The following is a 20,674-nucleotide window of genomic DNA, read 5'->3' on the forward strand; positions in this document are numbered from 1 at the left end:
CTGTCGCATTGCATTAGTTAGGTTGGCGACTCGGCAGTTGAGGTTGCATTAAGGGATTATTGGTCATATGCGAATGTATAGATGGAGTCGCTTGAGGGAGTATTGGATGGCGAGGGCATGCATCATATTATAATACCATACATGTGTATTAATAAGAGTATCTAGGAATTGTATGCTTAGCTGCTTTTCATTAATTGTGCTTGTTAAATTAATAACTTGTGTAACTTGATGCTAATGGAACCACTGAGTTGATCACTCACTCCCACTGATGGCATTTTAAAACATCAACCAGACCCTATCTTATAAGCAGGTATCACAGAGCCTGATGCGCTGGATAAGGCGACCATAGACGCCGATGAGGAGCTCTCATACTTTCAGCTGCTGGGCGGGTCATCATAAGTCATCCTAGGGCCAGTGTTGGGGCCCTAGGGCAAGGGATATTTTGTACACCTTTTGGACTATATGTATTTTGTTGGGACATGATCCCATACATTACGCATATCACATCATTTTGTAGTCATGCTTTAATTCAGTTAGTTGATTGCAGTTCATAACACATGATCTATTTAATTTTTCAAATGCTCATACACCAATCAAATGAAACCCAAACTAGTCAAATTTGCAAAGCATAAGTGGCACTTGAAAATTCGGGAGTCGGGCATTACTCGACCCTCGAAACTCAGAGCGTTACATTAGGGTAGTCTAATTTGAGCTTAAACATGTCTAGGGTTTGGAGAGGAGAAAACAAAAGTTTCTTATTATAAGTGCATCCATCTCTTTTACTTTTTGTTTTCATAGTGTTCATTGTCACTTTGTCTCGTAGTTTTTTTTTTTTCCTCGCGAGTATTTTTCCACATAAAAAATCGTGTGTACCTGTGCATGCATTATTTGTGTTTGCTTTGGGGTTTGCTTCCGTAGTCTCCCAACAACGTATACCGTAGATCGCGCTCCATCACAAAATTAAGATAGAGACTACTCTATCATATCTTTATTTTTATTTATTTTTTACTTTTTACTAAGGTAAGAGGACCATTTCTTTCTTCTTCTTTTTTAGTCTATCCAGTAAGGTTTACAAGATAAGCTAATCATTTTCTTTTCTCCTTCTTTTTTTTAAAAATTTTTTTTAAAGACACAATAAAGTTTATAATGTAAATAAGTAGGGATTGCAACTTGCACGTATCCTCAGGTTCAACCCAAGCCCAACTCAACCTAAAAAAGAGTTAGCCCAAGGCCGAACCCAATCCAAGCTAACCAAACCAATCCAACCTCCAAATGCAGAATGTATGGCTCTTTCCATGCAGATAGCCTGTAGATGATTTATTCTCTTAAGCAATTATTTTTAGAAGAGATCACATACAGGCTCCTGAATTGCTAATTTATTAAATGATTTTTTTTCTTTCCATAAATTTGGCTTGGCTTGAAAATTCAGAAATTTGAATAAGCCCAGCCCGAAACAGTTCAAAATCCGGGCCGAGACGTACCCCAGGGCCGGCCCGTTGACAGCCCTACATAATGGTTAGCTGAAACAGAGTGAAAAATAAGAAAAATAAGAACATTACATTACTTTGGTATCATTGGCAAGGTATTATTGTGGGATCCATAGCTGTTGAGATATCTCTATCGCACATCTCCGGACCAATGCTTACAACCCCTTCTTCCTGAAGATGTACACATGTACTAAATGTTAATAGTCATTCATATCTTCCAACCCAAGAACATGTTCACTGATCTGGACCATCCAAATGATAGATCACCTCATAGATTAGCCAATACCAAGAAAACGAGACACGTGGGATGAAGCTAACCATCCAATCAATAAATAACTTTTACTATCATCTATCAACAGCCTAACGATCAGGATGCACCGGAACATTCCATCAAGGTCATTTCTAGGTTGTTTTCCATCCAACAGATGATCCTCAATAAAATGGCCGTTGGATTGTGAGCATATGCATCACGACTTTGTGTAGATACAATGGCCCGGGTTTGGGCGGGCCGATGTCCATTCAAGCCCGGCCTACAAAGTAGATCCTAGGCCCGAGCTCAGAATCCCGAGCCCAGCCTGTTGTAATTATACACGGCCCAAGCCCGAGCATAGGCACCCACTGCAAGAACTGGGCTGTTCATTAACTGTGCCCCACCTTGATGATATCTGACAAAAATGCCCTGGGAGAGCTGAAAAGGCCGAGCCTGGCTGACATGCTCTAGGGCCCTAGAGGGCATCGAGCCGAGTCTGACTGAATTAAGGCTGACCTGACTTGATTCGGTTTTGAAATAGGCCTGATTGAACTCGACCCGACTCGGTACCAAGTCCAGCATGCCTGACCCGATTCAAGTGGGGTCTGGCCTGGACTAATCCGGACTGAGTCCGACCCAGTCACGAATACCGAGTCGGGTCAAGTCGGCACTAAGTCAGGTCAGTTGCAGCGGGTATCCATAGGCTAAAATCACAACTCAAAACCTAGATTCACTTGCCAGAATTGCAACCTGTCCATCAACTCAAAACCTAGTTTTTTGTTTTTATATATATATATATATATATACACGAGTTGAGTTTTGAATCGAGTCGAGTCAGTACTGAGTTGGATTTTGGGTTGAGTCGACTCGAGTTACTGGGTGACTCGAACTCGACTCAGTTTGAGTTTGGATTGGGCAAAATCAACTCAATTTAGATCGACTCACCCACTCGATTTGAATCGAGTCGGATCCAAACAGTCGGAGTAGAGTCATCCCATACCCAGCTCTACTCGACTCTTGGCATAGCCTGAGCCCGGCCCAGTTAATACACAGGCTAAAATTTAAGAGTGGGCATTCATAGTATTACTATACCTTCCAACGTGCCAGTCCGGCCCATACACAGGGAACTTCAGTACTTAAGCTTATTTTGAACAAGATGTAAATGTAACAAACCTTAGCGAGGTTTCTGAAGTAAGTTGTTGTGTAATTCCCGGTTGGAAAGAAGGCTTCAACTAAATCTGCTAGGACTAGCTGAGGTTGGGACATACCACCATCAAACCAGTCTTCATATCCATCGTTGATATTAAACATATCATAAAAAAAAAAAAAAAAAAGATTCTAATGATCAGCGCAATCGAAAAATATCAAAAGATGTGTATGCATCGAATGTCAGCAGATGATGATGATGATTAGCGTGGAGATGCCAACAGTTACGATTTGCACAATGCTACTGATAAAGAGTAGGAATGGGTCAGGTTGGCCCCGGCTCATGGTCTGTCAAGCTCTTCAGGCTGGGTCTGGCTCAGAGAGTCCCAAAGTGGTCCCATTTTTTCATTCCAATAATATTTAAAGGGCTGAAAATGGGCCTTTTCTGGACCGTAGAACCTGTTGGGCTGGGTAGTTAGCTAGTGGGCCAGACATGCAGACAGCTAAATACAGGTTGGTTGGCTTACCGAGCGGCGATGAGTCTCGCATTCTCTTGTCATATCTCCAGAGGCTTTGATTGGTAAGGAAGGCGAAACAAGAGTTATCTGCAACGTTAACGTTGTTGGTGAACGTTGATACATTGTATTGTGATGGATCCGGTGCATACGTTTCATCGATCACGACATCAATGGTCTGAAAATATTCAGATTTGTTCAATTTTCTTATTGATTTGTTAATATAAATCTCAAAGATATAAAATAACCCAAATAAAAAAAAATAAAATTATCATCTAAGAATTATCCAAATTAATTGGGGTTCGCCGCATGAATTCTATTTAGTCATTCCACTCTATCAAAGAGTAGACCTTCAGGTGGGCCATAGGCAATCAGGTCTTTTCTTACTTCCTACAGACAGGTCCTCTTGAGCCTATTTAGCCAATCTATTAGACCTTTGAGATAGGATCAAGGATGGCCCACCAGGACTAAGTTGGGCTGGCCCATCAGGATGTAAGGCCTGATCTACCATGGGTGGCAAGGCCCAAACTGTTAAATATTGTATACTGGACTGGGCCATATCAAGGCATTAATCAATGAATACTCGGCCACACTCCATACTTAGCTGGTTGTGGTCCAGGTTGTTGCCATCGAGTTGGGTTCCTCTTTTATCTTTTTTATTATTTTTTTAAATTATTTTTTTTTCTTTTTTTTAACGCACACACTCACGCACGCATACCACACAAGCACTTGACCCGATGACCTCAGGATTCCTTGATCAGTGTCCTTTTAGAAATATCCTCCATCCATCTTGTGCCTCACGATTTGAATGGTCTGGATTGCCCAAAATGTGACAAGGATATGCCTTGGCCATTTTCAAATTTGTGTTTTGGACCATCGCAGGAATGTAGTCCTTTTCTCGACGGTGCTCCCGACGTGCATCAAAGTAAAAAAGCATGAAGATGCGGACAAGTGGGGCCATAGAGACGTTTTTTTTTTATTTTTTTATTTTTTTTACACACGCGCACGCACACACCCCACACGCACACCCCACACACGCACGCCATGGGATTTCACCACTGGTGGGTACTCGAACCCTTGACCCGGTGTTGAAACTCCTGTGAGTCTACCACCCCGGTAAGAGTAAGGACCCATAGAGACGTTAATTAGTGATAAAAAATTTAATTTTTTTTAAAAAAAGAGTTTACAAATCATTTAAGTAGCGAACTCAAACCTAGTATGGAGTCATGACTTACTATAAATAGTAAACTTAGTATTTATAAATGTCTTAATTCCTAGTAGATTTTATGGTTTTTAGTCAAAAATAAAATTCAATTTCGCCTAACCACATTTCTCTTTAAGCATAACTACTAAAACTAAGAAGGATCAAAAGTTATAATTGAATTAAAGCTTATTATTTTTAGTTAAAATGAAAATAAAATGAACTTTCGACCACTGATATGATGAAATCTCACCAGTCATTTTAGGCCACCAGGCGTAGCATGGTTGGTTGGCTAAAGTATCTCCTACTCAAAATTATGTATAGTGTGTCTAAAAACTCTTTCCAATTTGAGATACGATTGTTTTAAGATTTTGACTATCCTGAGTTACTTCAGCCTTCAATTGGGCCTTCTCTGATCCATCTTGGCCATAAAAGTGTACATCACATGGTTCTATGTCCCAGACCATGCTTTGATGGGCCTTAGTCTCGATGGTATGCACCAAAAATGCCTTTCGGACCTAGCTATGGAATATTTGGTGTTAGTAGGGTTCAATTGTGCTGTTCATGTATTTTGTTTCTCAACCGTCTATTTGTTTGAGAGGAAATCAAGTGTTAGGATATTTCCACTTGGGAGATTTTTAGTTCATGGACCATCTACAGTGTAGTCCATCATATCAATGGTTTATATAACTAAACCATGGGACCTACATCTACAAATACCAAACAGTCATACCATCACCTGTACGCTAACTTACACAGAGTATGGCGTGGAAGTTGTCCAAATCATCCGGAATTGAGACGTTGTATGTATTTCTGCTGATAGACTCGTCCAAGATCTCTCCCCCTGCATCTTCCACGTACTGTTCATGCCGTTCGTTGCATGGATCCAAGATAGAAAAGAGTCAGCGTGAAGAGGTGATTCGGGGCACATGTGAGGGGATATCAGAGCCATTCATCAGGTGGGGGCCATTTTTAACATGCCATTACCCAAAAATTGATCTGGTCCATCCATCGGGTGGACTCTGCATATATGAGAGAAATGGAGGGTTGGAAATGATATGACCGTCTGTCTTTATTAATTGCATATATATGACATAGTTGATGAGTGGGCCTTATTTCAATTTTGGGCTGGGCGTTTTGAAAGTGGCCCATTTCACAAGAATGGCCTGGATCGATCGCACATTTGCCTTGTTGGTGTGCGTGCACAACACGACTTGATTCACCCGATTTCACCAAAACTAGAGCGAGTCGTAACTCAGTCAAAACTCGGCTATTGAGGGCACATCTGTGGGCCCAATCAAGATTATTTTCATGGTATGGCCCACCTCTAACAGACTATAACATTGTACTTTTGTTTTAAGCTGCTCAAAAGATCATGAGCTTTGCTAATTCCACACACGTGTGAGAGGCTGCTCGTACACATGCAGACACCCCAGAGTAACATGGGACATGTGGGCTTGATCTAGATCTTCCATCAGGTGGGTTGCACTATTTAGATCTCTTCGGCCTAAAATCAAGCCATTCAGCACATCAGGTAGGCCACATCACAATGGATGACTAGAAAACATAATTTTAACCGTCGAATGATCAAGATGATTGTTTTGAGCCAGAAGATCAAACCGTTGTTTCCAACTAGATAGAAAGCTCAGATCTCACACACATTATCCACATTGACACGTGTGCATGCGTGTGGGTGGGCAGGACTCTCAGTTTCTACCTTTAACTTGTACTCTTCCTTGGTAAAAGACCACACTCCCTGCAAGAAGATTACGAAAACGAATATTAGCTTTAGATCAAACGGTTAAAAAAATACGTGGCAATAATTGGGTGGGCCCGTGGGCCAACCTGGGCCCACTTCTCGAATCCTTTTGGGCCCAACGTGGGGGGCCCACTGAGTAAAGGGGCGGATGAATCTTGAGGCTTGGGCATCATAAACTGGCCAGGCCAGGCCAGGCCTTTTTTCAAACTTTCATTGATTTGTCTGAGGTCTGGCCCATAGATAGACCGAAACAACGGCTAGTATTAGATGAAAGATGAAATGAGTGATATAGCAAGTGCATACTAACCTCGTTGTACTGTAGCCATGCTACAACTGGTTTGAAGGGTGCTGCCTTGCTTGCGGCTGTTTTGCTCAAGCATATATAATTTCCTTTAATCTGCAAGACAGCAAGATAGAGCACTCAGAAATACACACATCTGCACATGTGGATGATCACACATGGGTGGCAAATGGGCCTGGGCAGAACGGATCCAAGTATATCCAAGTCCAGCCCAGATCAGCCCATGAACTAAGGTTAGGATTTGGCAATCCGGACCCACCGTCCAAATAAATTACAGCCACTCAAATGCTTTTTAAAAGTTAGGCCCATGTGTAGTCCAGCCCATTTGAAACCATAGTAGTAGGGCTGTCAATGGGGTGATATGATCTTTCTGACTTTTGGGCCTGACCCGTTTAAGGTTGGGCTTAGATGAACGGCGGGCCTAGGCCAATAATTTAAGTATGTCTATATATCAGGCATGGCATGGGCTGTGGCTAGGAACCCATCGGCCCGACAAGTTCAGATTTCAACGGCATCCTGATGAACAGCTCAGATCTTGCATAATAGTGAGTGGCCATGGTCGGTAAAGCTGTACACGAGTCGAACCAAGTTAAGTTTGGCACAGCTCAACTCGGCTCGTCCAGTAGCTAACCCCAGCTCAAACCTAACTTAGCTCCGTCGTTGAGCCTAACTGGCCAGCTCGGCTCAGTTCAGTCAGCAAATCGAGCCAGCGTAACATTTTCTCAAATACATAGAGTCATCAATTTTTTATGGAATGCAAAACAGTAATAGCAGTTTACAGGTATTTCATTAAACACTTGGCAGGCAGAATCAAAATCAAAATATGAGGATAGTTTTATAATGTTAAGTTTTTATTTTTTGTAGTGATTTGTTTTGTTACCATTCCTTCCTCGCCACCAACTGATCCCCCAGAGAATGTATGCACCCGAAACAACACTTTATTGAGTTATTTCATCAAACACTCGGCAAGCAGCATCAACATCAAAATAACCGAATCATGTCAATATGAGTTTATTTGAGTTGAGGTTCGAACCGAGTCAAATCAAGATCAGGCAAGCTCGAACTCGACTCAAATTTATTTTTCTAGCTCCAAAAATCAGCTTGATTCAATCCGAATCCAATTTTGAGTCGAGGTGAGTCAAGCTTTTCCATGTCAAGTCGAGCTAACTTGACTCGTGCACAGCTCATCCATATTCATCACGGGCTAACCTTGGGCTTTGTTTACATCCGTCATAGGCCCAGGCCTGGCTCGGTCCTAGGTTTTACTTTTCAGGCCTGGCCCGTTAAAGTTCTAATTATCAGCCGTATGACAAACGGGTTCGTAGGAAATTATTAAAAATAATAATAATATAAAAATAAATAAATAAAATAAAATAAACATAACTGCATCGAAGACTTGATTAGCTCTTGCTTCCAAGTTGGCGTACGTGCCCAAGTACTTGATCCACTCTGCACGCTGCCACAACCAAAAGAAATACTTGTTAATGGATGTGCGGTCCACCTTTCATCTATCTACTCCATTCACTTGGTGGCCCCCACCCCGGCTTCCTTCATATCCAAATATCTCTCTAATCAGATGATCAAAGCCACTTGATTGGTAGCATGCACAACGTTAATTACGGAGTTCCGTACAATTAATAGGGTCAATTGGACGGTTAGGATCATTCCTTATGTCAGCAGATGATGATGATGATTAGCGTGGAGATGCCAACAGTTACGATTTGCACAATGCTACTGATAAAGAGTAGGAATGGGTCAGATTGGCCCTGGCTCATGGTCTGTCAAGCTCTTCAGGCTGGGTCTGGCTCAGAGAGTCCCAAAGTGGTCCCATTTTTAAATTCCAATAATATTTAAAGGGCTGAAAATGGGCCTTTTCTGGACCGTAGAACTTGTTGGGCTGGGTAGTTAGCTAGTGGGCCAGGCATGGAGAGAGCTAAATACAGGTTGGTTGGCTTACCGAGCGGCGATGAGTCTCGCATTCTCTTGTCATATCTCCAGAGGCTTTGATTGGTAAGGAAGGCGAAACAAGAGTTATCTGCAACGTTAACGTTGTTGGTGAACGTTGATACATTGTATTGTGATGGATCCGGTGCATACGTTTCATCGATCACGACATCAATGGTCTGAAAATATTCAGATTTGTTCAATTTTCTTATTGATTTGTTAATATAAATCTCAAAGATATAAAATAACCCAAAAAAAAAGAAATAAAATTATCATCTAAGAATTATCCAAATTAATAAGGGTTCGCCGCATGAATTCTATTTAGTCATTCCACTCTATCAAGGAGTAGACCTTCAGGTGGGCCATAGGCAATCAGGTCTTTTCTTAGTTCCTACAGACAGGTCCTTTTGAGCCTATTTAGCCAATCTATTAGACCTTTGAGATAGGATCAAGGATGGCCCACCAGGACTAAGTTGGGCTGGCCCATCAGGATGTAAGGCCTGATCTACCATGGGTGGCAAGGCCCAAACTGTTAAATATTGTATACTGGACTGGGCCATATCAAGGCATTAATCAATGAATACTCGGCCACACTCCATACTCAGCTGGTTGTGGTCCAGGTTGTTGCCATCTAGTTGGGTTCCTCTTTTATCTTTTTTATAATTTTTTTTTTTTTTTTTTTTTTTTAACGCACACACTCCCGCACGCATACCACACAGGCACTTGACCCGATGACCTCAGGATTCCTTGATCAGTGTCCTTTTAGAAATATCCTCCATCCATCTTGTGCCTCAAGAATTAAATGGTCTGGATTGCCCAAAATGTGACAAGGATATGCAGGAATGTAGTCCTTTTCTCGACGGTGCTCCCGACGTGCATCAAAGTAAAAAAGCATGTAGATGCGGACAAATGGGGCCATAGGGGCGTTTTTATTTTTTATTTTTTTTACACACGCACACACACACTCCACACGCACACCCCCACATACGCATGCCATGGGATTTCACCACTGGTGGGTACTCGGACCCTTGACCTGGTGTTGAAACTCCTGTAAGTCTACCACCCGGGTAAGAGTAAGGACCCATAGAGACGTTAATTTGTGATAAAAAATTTAATTTTTTTTTTAAAAAGTGAATTTACAAATCATTTAAGTAGTGAACTCAAACTTAGTATGGAGTCATGACTTACTGTATAGTAAACTTAGTATTTATAAACGTCATAATTCCTACTAGATTTAATGGTTTTCGTCAAAAATAACATTCAATTTCGCCTAACCACGTATCTTTTTAAGCACTACTACTAAACCTAAGAAGGATCAAAAGTTATAATTGACTTAAAGCTTATTATTTTTAGTTAAAATGAAAATAAAATGAACTTTCGACCCCTGATATGATGGAATCTCCCAAGTCGTTTTAGGCCACCTGGCGTAGCATGGTTTGTTGGCTAAAGCAACTCCTACTCAAAATTATGTATAGTGTGCCTAAAAACTCGTTCCAAAGATACGATTGTTTTAAGATTTTGACTGTCCTGAGTTACTTCAGCCTTCAATTGGGCCTTCTCTGGTCCATCTTGGCCATAAAAGTGTACATCACATGGTTCTATGTTCCAGACCTTGCTTTGATGGGCTTTAGTCTCGATGGCATGCACTAAAAATGCCTTTCGGACCTAGCTATGGAATATTTGGTGTTAGTAGGGTTCAATTGTGCTGTTCGTGTATTTTGTTTCTCAACCGTCTATTTGTTTGAGAGGAAATCAAGTGTTAGGATATTTCCACTTGGGAGATTTTAGTACATGGACCATCTACAGTGTAGTCCATCATATCAATGGTTTATATAACTAAACCATGGGACCTACATCTAAAAATACCAAACAGTCATACCATCACCTGTACGCTAACTTACACAGAGTATGGCGTGGAAGTTGTCCAAATCATCTGGAATTGAGACGTTGTATGTATTTCTGCTGATAGACTCGTCCAAGATCTCTCCCCCTGCATCTTCCACGTACTGTTCATGCCGTTCATTGCATGGATCCAAGATAGAAAAGAGTCAGCTTGAAGAGGTGATTCGGGGCACATGTGAGGGGATATCAGAGCCATTCATCAGGTGGGGGCCATTTTTAACATGCCATTACCCAAAAATTGATCCGGTCCATCCATCGGGTGGACTCTGTATATATGAGAGAAATGGAGGGTTGGAAATGATATAACCGTCTGTCTTTATTAATTGCATATATATGACATAGTTGATGAGTGGGCCTTATTTCAATTTTGGGCTGGGCGTTTTGAAAGTGGCCCATCTCACAAGAATGGCCTGGATCGCTCGCACATTTGCCTTGTTGGTGTGCGTGCACAACACGACTTGATTCACCCGATTTCACCAAAACTAGAGCGAGTCGTAACTCAGTCAAAACTCGGCTATTGAGGGCACATCTGTGGGCCCAATCAAGATTATTTTCATGATATGGCCCACCTCTAACAGACTATAACTTTGTACTTTTGTTTTAAGCTGCTCAAAAGATCATGAGCTTTGCTAATTCCACACACGTGTGAGAGGCTGCTCGTACACATGCAGACACCCCAGAGTAACATGGGACATGTGGGCTTGATCTAGATCTTCCATCAGGTGGGCTGCACTATTTAGATCTCTTTCGCCCAAAAATCAGGCCATTCAGCACATCAGGTAGGCCACATCATAATGGACGACTAGAAAACATCAGTTTAACCGTCGAATGATCAAGATGATCATTTTGAGCCAGAAGATCAAACCGTTGTTTCCAACTAGATAGAAAGCTCAGATCTCACACACATTATCCACATTGACACGTGTGCATGCGTGTGGGTGGGCAGGACTCTCAGTTTCTACCTTTAACTTGTATTCTTCCTTGGTAAAAGACCACACTCCCTGCAAGAAGATTACGAAAACGAATATTAGCTTTAGATCAAACGGTTAAAAAAATACGTGGCAATAAGTTGAGTGGGCTCGTGGGCCAACATGGGCCCACTTCTAGAATCCGTTTGGGCCCAAAAGTGGGGCCCCACTGAGTAAAGGGGCGGATGAATCTTGAGGCTTGGGCATCATAAACTGGCCAGGCCATTTTTAATACTTTCACTCATTTGTCTGAGGCCTGGCCCACAGATAGACTGAACCAACGGCTAATATTAGAAGAAAGATGAAAGATGAAAGATGAAATGAGTAATATAGCTAGTGCATACTCACCTCGTTGTACTGTAACCATGCTACAACTGGTTTGAAGGGTGCTGCCTTACTTGCAGCTGTTTTGCTCAAGCATATATAATTTCCTTTAATCTGCAAGACAGCAAGATAGAGCACTCAGAAATACACACATCTGCACATGTGCATGATTACACATGGATAGCAAATGGGCCCGGTCAGAACGGATCCAAGTATATCCAAGTCCAGCCCAGATCAGCCCATGAACTAAAGTTAGGATTTGGCAATCCGGACCCACCGTCCAAATAAATTACAGCCACTCAAATGCTTTTTAAAAGTTAGGCCCATGTGTAGTCCAGCCCATTTGAAACCTTAGTAGTAGGGCTGTCAATGGGGTGATATGATCTTTCTGACTTTTGGGCCTGACCCGTTTAAGGTTGGGCTTAGATGAACGGCGGGCCTAGGCCAATAATTTAAGTATGTCTATATATCAGGCATGGCATGGGCTGTGTCTAGGAACCCATCAGCCCGACAAGTTAAGATTTCAACGGCATCCTGATGAACAGCTCAGATCTTGCATAATAGTGAGTGGCCATGATCGGTAAAGCTGTACACGAGTCAAACCAAATTAAGTTTGGCACAGCTCAACTTGGCTCGGCCAGTAGCTAACCCCAGCTCAAACTCAACTTGGCTCAGTCGTTGAGCCTAACTGGCCAGCTCAGCTCGGTTCAGTCAGCAGATCGAGCCAGCGTGACATTTTCTCAAATACATAGAGTGATCAATTTTTCATGGAATGCAAAACAGTAATGGCAGTTTACAGGTATTTCATTAAACACTAGGCAGGCAGCATCAAAAATCAAAATATGAGTATAGTTTTATAATGTTAAGTTTTTATTTTTTGTAGGGATTTGTTTTGTTACCAATCCTTCCTCGCCACCAACTGATCCCCCAAAGAACGTATGCACCCAAAACAACACTTTATTGAGTTATTTCATCAAACACTCGGCAAGCAGCATCAACATCAAAATAACCGAATCATGTCAATATGAGTTTATTTGAGTTGAGGTTCGAACCGAGTCAAATCAAGATCAGGCAAGCTCGAACTCGACTCAAATTTATTTTTTCTAGCTCCAAAAATCAGCTTAATTCAATCCGAATCCAATTTTGAGTCGAGGTGAGTCAAGCGTTTCCATGTCAAGTCGAGCTAACTTGACTCGTGCACAGCTCATCCATATTCATCACGGGCTAACCTTGGGCTTTGTTTACATCCGTCATAGGCCCAGGCCTGGCTCGGTCCTAGGTTTTACTTTTCAGCCCTTGCCCGTTAAAGTTCTAATTATCAGCCGTATCACAAACGGGTTCGTAGGAAATTATTAAAAATAATAATAATATAAAAATAAATAAATAAAATAAAATAAACATAACTGCATCGAAGACTTGATTAGCTCTTGCTTCCAAGTTGGCGTACGTGCCCAAGTACTTGATCCACTCTGCACGCTGCCACAACCAAAAGAAATAATTGTTAATGGATGTGGGGTCCACCTTTCATCAATCTACTCCATTCACTTGGTGGCCCCCACCCCGGCTTCCTTCATATCCAAATATCTCTCCAATCAGATGATCAAAGCCACTTGATTGGTAGCATGCACAACGTTAATTATGGAGTTCCGTACAATTAATAGGGTCAATTGGACGGTTAGGATCATTCCTTGGTAAATGATTTTGGGGTATATTCCATCCACGGTGAGGGACCGACCATATGGACGGTTCCGATGTCACAATTGCACATGTTTTAAAAAATGCATGGTTCATGAGTGTATGTATGTAAGTATGCATGCATGACATGCCACGTTCACCTGCAAGGGGGTGTCCTCTTCGGCTGGTGCAATGGTGACGAAATTGCAGGATTGCTGGCCGTCCGTATAGCTTACAAAATGAGCTGCGAATTGTGTAATTTGCGATGTATCTGTCTTATTTACAATCGCAATGTTCCCATCCATATAAGATTTCAGTATACACTTGGAAATCACACCGTCTGTTGTTATGCCCTTCAAATTCTCTACTAACCCTAGCAGCTGCACATGCATCAAACCCAAAGCAACCATTATTCAAATGACCCTTTTTCCACCGTTAGATGATGTTTAGGGTGGTGGGGCCCACTTTGGGATTATCATAGAGGCCCATGTGTCTGGAAATGATCTGGGCCATTCATCATCGTGCAGGCCGAAGGTAATAATGAAAGATGGGTTAAGACTTCAATGATTGGCTACTCCATTTTAAAATGGTGACTCTTCAACCACACATATGGCTTAGTTATACAGCAATCCAGACCGTCCAAATCAATGAACTAATCATGATGGAGCACAACTAATGCAATTTCACTAAAAAAGATTGATTTTCCTTTGGAATTAGGACCGTTGGTTATTTTACTTTTAACCATCCAATCAATAGTCATTAATTGGATGGTTAGGATTTCTTAATCGGTGTAAATTAAGATGCTTCATCTACAATGTACCCCACGATTTGGATGACCTGGACAGCTGTACATAATGAGTAACTATCATTTTCAACTGGTGGTAAACTATCATAGGATCTATTCCACTATGTAAGATGACATTTTTGCCCATGAGCTTTTTTAGTGCCAGGTGGCAACTTACAGTGAAGTGATCCTCACCTCGAAGAATGACACTGTAATTCCACAAAAATTGGAAGGTTAGTTGAATGCAATAAAGATAACATTAAAGACCTAAGAATTACTTCTATAACCTTATATAAAAGTTAATTAACCAAAATAAACCTATATTTCCAAAAAAATCTACAATAATTGGTATCATACAAAAATCATGGACAAGCTTAACCATATAATCAATTGTCTCAAATATCAACATTTAAGAACGTTCAAAAAAATATTGGGCCCGTTCAATAAATTTGGTCCATTTATTTGTCAAGGCACATCATGAATGGTTATGATACTATGGAATCATTTATGTTAGTCCATCCTAACAGTTCAATGGAATAGATGGTTAGAAGATATAAGGCAAAATTAAAGATGGATTGGATCATTTAAGATTTTTATTTTTTTTGTAATGGGCTATGAAATCTGTTCCGGAACTAATGGACAGTTCATGTCAAATAACTAGATTGTTCAAGTCTACCAATGCAAGTAGGTGGACTATAACTTACAGTGATCCTATATTTTTCTTTTCTAAAACATTACCAAAAAAATTTGCTTGTTTGTTGCCGGTACAATTGGGTATCAATTAGACTCTTACCGTGTTAAGGCTGACCCGACTTGACCCGCGATTTTGATATAAACTTGTCCCAAACTCAACCTAACTCAGTATCGAGTCGAGCATGCCTGACCTGGTCCAAGTCTAGCCTAGACTAACTTGGACTGAGTCTGACCCAGTCACAAGTACCGAGTCGAGTTGAGTCAACACCGAGTCATGTCAGGTGTGATAGGTAACCGCAGGCATATGCGGGCTGAAATCACAGCTCAGAACCTAGGTGCACCTCCCGTAATTACAGCCTCTCATCAGCTACACAGCATCTCATATTTGAAACGTCAAATCTAGGTATACAAGTCCAGTTACGGATCAAGTCGAGTCAGTACTGCGTTGGCTTTCGGGTCGAGTCGGGTTACTGGGTGATTTGAACTTGACTTGATTTGAGATCGAATTAGATGAAGTCTGCTTAGTTCACATGACTCATCCACTCGGATCGGGTCAAGTCAACTCTAAATGAGTTGGACTAGTCGAGTCCAGCTCTAATTACAGTCATCATTTTTTTTTAATTGAAAAAACAAGGAGGTTTTGGTATTATTAAACAAAAGGTTAATATTTCCACACGCGTGAGTAAAAAAACAAGCGTGTGGATGTTTAGGGCTCTAAACTAAATGCATGTGGGATTAGAAAACCTGTCGAAAAGATAGTGACGAATAATGTAATACCTGGAAAATCTGTAGGGTCCACTGAGTAATTAGCCAGAGGGATTATGAACGATTTGATTCTTCCCGTGCAGTATTTTGTCTTGATTGCCATTCTGGAATTACTCTGTAATTTAGGGTTAGTACGATTAGAGACAAAATGGACATAAAACACACCTGGTCATGTATCTGGACCGTTAAATCAATCACTCATCTTTAAATAAAAAAAGAAGGAAAAAAAAAGCAGCGGTCCATGAAAAAAATCTACATGGAGTGGTTATAAACACCCAATTACTGCAATTTTTTGGAATTGGCCCATCCATGATATGGCCTATCAAATAGTTGGTTGGGATTGATTGACGCGTTTGCCAATCTGATGATTCCATATCGTCCGTACGATAGGCCCCTTCTTACCACGGGCGGCCCACAACAAAACGACACACCTATTTGGAGTATAGTGTTCATTCTATTAATAGATTCTCTTTTTCACGTGACCCTCTCTTACCTTGAGAACCCTTTTTGGTGGGCCACAAATCAGACATGCGGCATAAGTATCATAGCCCATTCACATCAATGCCCATTAGATGGACGGTGTAGAATCACGGACACAACCAAACAACCACGTGTATGGTGTGGTGGAAGTCAGGGTTCATGGACTGTACAACCGTGTGCGGTGGCCCACCAGATGGACAGTCCAGACGTATTCACTTTTCTTACCCATTTTACCACCGGCACCGGCGGAGCTTACCATCAATAAAGGCTAAAAATGTCCAAACAAAAAATTATGCTGGTAGGTCCTTCCCGAGGTCGATTAGTAGGGGGTTATCGAACACAAAAAGTTGAAATAGGGACTTCTCAGTAATTTCTCAAAAATGGAAAAAATATCCCTCATTCGGCCTCTTTGTCTCTGTCGCGTCCCAGACACTAGCGTACGTCGCCGCCACACTGGAGCTCACATTTTAAGTGATCCAATGATCGGAACCGTCCATTTTGTGTACCCTAGTATATATAGATGAAATATAGAGTTCTACTCTGAACTGATGGTTTTGATCATCACACTATATCTAGATGAATTTAGAACAATGATAAGAAAATTTTCGATGGCTAGCATTCAACTATAAAAATCAAAGGTCAGGATTATTACTGAAGAAAAATTATGGGAAAATATCTTATTTATTGTAGACCCATGTGCGACAACACGCTCTAAATCCTGAGTCGCGACAGAGGCAAAACGAACTCCGTACGGAACGGAATCATGTTTCACGACCCGTCCGAGTCGACTCGGTTTTAGTTGTGAGTACGAGTCGATTTCCCCAACTCGGGCAACTCGTTACGTGACTCGAAGCAGAACGAGTCGTGGCGAGTCACTGAGTCAGAAAATCCATGTTAGGAATAGCCTCAATCCTCCATGTTGGACTCATGCCCAAAATCTCAATGACTCGGTACCCAACAATCTGCTTCTCATCATCCACCCATTTTAGCTGGGGGCGCATCATATTCCCATGTCATCCATGTTCACGTTAGCAAAAAGAGGGGCCTCATGGCTAAAATGTACCTGGATAAGAAGATAGCTCTTGCCATCCACACCATTCTTTATGACTTTGAAGGTCTGGCCGTAGTAAATATGGAAATACTCAGCATCTTCCACAGTAGAAATGTTCCCCACCGGCATCGGTGCCTTTGCAGCCGCACTAGCTTCTCTAATACAGAAAAAGAAGAGGAAGAAGAAGAAGAAGAAGAAGAAGAGGAAGAGGTGCGTTAAAGAAGGAGATGGAGATTGCATGGTGTTATTGTGCAACTGGATTTTGTTACAATTCTCTTGTTGGGTGTTGTTGTTTCAACTTTCAAGGAAGGAAAATGAAGTGCTCTGTGAGAGTGATGGAGATGGTGGTATGAATTGCAGCTTTTTGATGAGGTGGGGGAGGTTCTTTTTGTGAATGGGCGTGAATGGTTTGATGGTAATTTGGTGATTTTTGAATTATTTTGTGTTTTCATATATGAACCCGTGACCATACGTCCTTGTCTTTCTCTATATTAATATTCTCTCTCTCACACGCACACACACATTGATTGTAGCCTCTCATGTGCAATAGGCAGGGTTAACAACTTAACAGGTGAGGCCCTGACCGTGGGCCCACCTCCATGTATATGTTGTATATCCATTTTGTCCATCGGTTTTTCCATATCATTTCAGGGCATGGTTCCAAAAATAAGGCAGACCCAAATCTCAGGTGAACCACACCACATGAAAAACAGTGGTGATTGAATGGCCACCGTTAAAAACTTCCTAGGGCCCACTAATGTTTATTTGCCATCCAACTTGTTGATAAGGTTCACACAGACCTGGATAAAGAGAAAATAAATAGGAGCTTGATCCAAAAAATTTGTGGCCCCTAGAAAGCTTTTAATGAAGGAATTTAATCCCTACAATGTGGTTCACCTGAGAGTTGGATATGCCTTTTTTTTTTGGATCATGACCTAAAATGATCTGGAAAAACGGATGGACGGTGTGGATATGCAACAAATATATCAAGGTGGGCCGACGGTCAGGGTATCACCCACCAAGCTGTTACTCTGCGCCCCCATGTGCAATTCACCTCTCTAGACTCTAGGGTGCTCACCCACCGTTCATGTCAGTCGAATGGCGAGAGAGTAAGAGAGAATTGTGACTCATCTGCCTACATGCAAGATCCAAGCCGCTCATCAGGTGGGCTTCCATCCGTTTTTAGACTTCATTTCAAGACATGTGACCAAAAATGAGGAGGATCAGAGACTTAATTGGGCCACACGAGAGGAAACTGTGGGGATTTAGTGACCACCGTTGAAGCATTTATATGGCCACAAAAGTTTTGTATCGGTTTAATTTCTGGCTTTTTCACTTCATCTCAGTGAAAATGACCTTATAAACGGTTTAGATGGAATATAAACATCAAGGTGGATCCTGGGAAGGTTTCAACGGTAGGAATTCCTTTCCACACTGTTTCATTTAGTATGGCCCACTTGAGTTTTGGATCCTAATGATTTTCGGTCTGATGTCCTAAAATGAGTTCAAAAAATGGATGAAAGGATTGGATTTCTAACAAACTTCACAGTGGGCCCCATCCAGAATCCTTGCGCAGGAACTTCCTGCGAAAGGCTTTCGGCAGGAAATCCGCGTCCGAGTTACGGGGAGTTGACACTCATCTGCCTACATGCAAGATCCAAGCCGCTCATCAGGTGGGCTTCACCTTGCAGATTCAATTAGTAAAATCGAATTGCTCCACTCATCACGTGGGACGTGTATGAGCATGCGAAGAATGCGGACTTTTTTAAGATATATATATTTTTATTTTTTTAAGCTGTCGTTCTTTTGGGTGTATTTGTGGCTCACCAGATGAACGGACCACATATCTTGGCCTAGAAAAGTCACAACGTGGGGCCCACCTAATGAGCAGCTGGAATTTACACTATGTTTGACCGATGAGTGCACCTGTGAAGTGTACTCTCGTGAGTGCACTTTGTAGGGTTGTCAGGCAGAGTGACAAATCTTGTTGTCGGCAATTTCTCAGGAGATTTTCAGGGATGTTATCAGGAAAAATGTTGATAAAAATGGACAATTTAAAGCCATTTTTAATAAATTAATAAATAAATTTTAAAAAAATTTAGTATAATTATATAATTAGTTTGTTAAAATTTTAAATAATTTACGTTGATATCTACATGATTTCGTGAAAATTCAAAACTACCGATATTTTGAAATTCTCGTAATATTGTCGCCACAATGACTTTTGGCTTATTTCTCGCGAGAATGTTGCTCTATTTTAAAAATCTCGGCTATATTTGTCACTCTACTGCCTGGCGAGCATGACTGAGATATCCGCCCGACAGCAGTCCGCCCACTTGAGAGGGTAGCACGAAAATCACACTGATGGATGGGGTGATCTTCGCCGTCTACTTTAGTTCATCTAGTCCATATGCTGACTAATTTCATTTTCAACTGTCCATTTGATGGGCGATAATTGAATGGTTAATATTGTTTGATCAACATAATACCGGGTGGTGCCCATGAGTTGGACCACTACATGAAAAATGAAAAAAAGGACGGATTTTGAGACGGTTCTGGACCGTTTCTAAAATTCTTTGGTTTAAAGACGGTTTAGAGACGGTCGTAAACCGTCTCTAAAATTTTAGACGGCTATTGACCGTCCCTAGTATTATCTTAAAATATTAAACGTCCAAAAACATTTAAGACGGTCAAAGACCGTCTTATATGCAGTCATTAGAGACGTTCATTGGCCGTTTACAGTAAAGACGGTCATTGACCGTCTTTTACTCGAACTGTAAGACGGTCAACGATCGTCTCTATTAGAGACGGTCCTTAGCCGTCTTATAACTTTGTCAAAGACCGTCTCTATTATAGGCTGTCAAAGACCATCTCTATTAAAGACGGTCACAGACCGTCTCTATTAGAGACCGTCAAAGACCGTCTCTATTAGAGACGGTCCTCAACCGTCTTATATCCCTGCCAAAGCTAAGACTATCAAAGACCATCTCTTTTAAAGACTGTCATAGACCATCTCCAATAAAGACTGCCAAGGACCATCTCTATTAATGCTCCTCAAAAAATTTATGAATTAAAAAAAAAAATAGTTGAGAAGCTTTGAAAATTAATTAACAATGTTTAAGAAAAATTTAAATTTATGAAAAAAAAACTATTGATAATTTTGAAAAAAAAAAGATTTCGATAAAAAAATGATATTTTGAATAAGAAAATTTAAAAAATTAAACAAAATTGTGAAAAAATTAACAAATTGTTAAAAAATATATTTTTTTAAAAAGAAGACTAGATTTGTATTTTGACAAGAAAAATTGAAAAGTTATATAACAAAAGTGAGATTAAAAAAATGATATTTTGAAAAAGAAAATTTAAAAAATTAAACAAAATTGTGAAAAAATTGACAAATTTTAAAAATATATATATTTTTTAAAAAAGA

At 40.9% G+C, this 20,674-nt stretch overlaps 1 protein-coding gene across 2 annotated transcripts; it reads right to left on the reverse strand.

Moving 5' to 3' along the window:
• Positions 1–1,354: 1,354 nt before the first annotated feature.
• Positions 1,355–17,670, reverse strand: LOC131236957 (uncharacterized). 2 transcript variants are annotated; one of them, XM_058234537.1, is made up of 12 exons: positions 17,257–17,665; positions 15,726–15,828; positions 14,451–14,464; positions 13,633–13,851; positions 13,202–13,273; positions 11,822–11,911; positions 8,099–8,108; positions 6,317–6,351; positions 5,355–5,459; positions 3,411–3,576; positions 2,911–3,020; positions 1,355–1,658 (listed from the first exon to the last, which is right to left on the reverse strand). In XM_058234537.1, the coding sequence occupies exons 1-12, from the start codon at positions 17,482–17,484 to the stop codon at positions 1,572–1,574; spliced, it is 1,239 nt and encodes a 412-aa protein (XP_058090520.1). In that variant the 5' UTR covers positions 17,485–17,665; the 3' UTR covers positions 1,355–1,571. The 2 variants fall into 2 exon arrangements, with proteins under 2 accessions (XP_058090520.1, XP_058090518.1); XM_058234535.1 differs by lacking the exons at positions 1,355–1,658; positions 2,911–3,020; positions 3,411–3,576; ... (1 more) ...; positions 6,317–6,351; positions 8,099–8,108 and adding exons at positions 8,495–8,782; positions 10,505–10,609; positions 11,468–11,506 and having other exon boundaries at positions 17,257–17,670.
• Positions 17,671–20,674: the final 3,004 nt, after the last annotated feature.

Source organism: Magnolia sinica, chromosome 2 (genome assembly GCF_029962835.1).
Source record: "Magnolia sinica isolate HGM2019 chromosome 2, MsV1, whole genome shotgun sequence".
NCBI classification, from domain to species: Eukaryota; Viridiplantae; Streptophyta; class Magnoliopsida; order Magnoliales; family Magnoliaceae; genus Magnolia; species Magnolia sinica.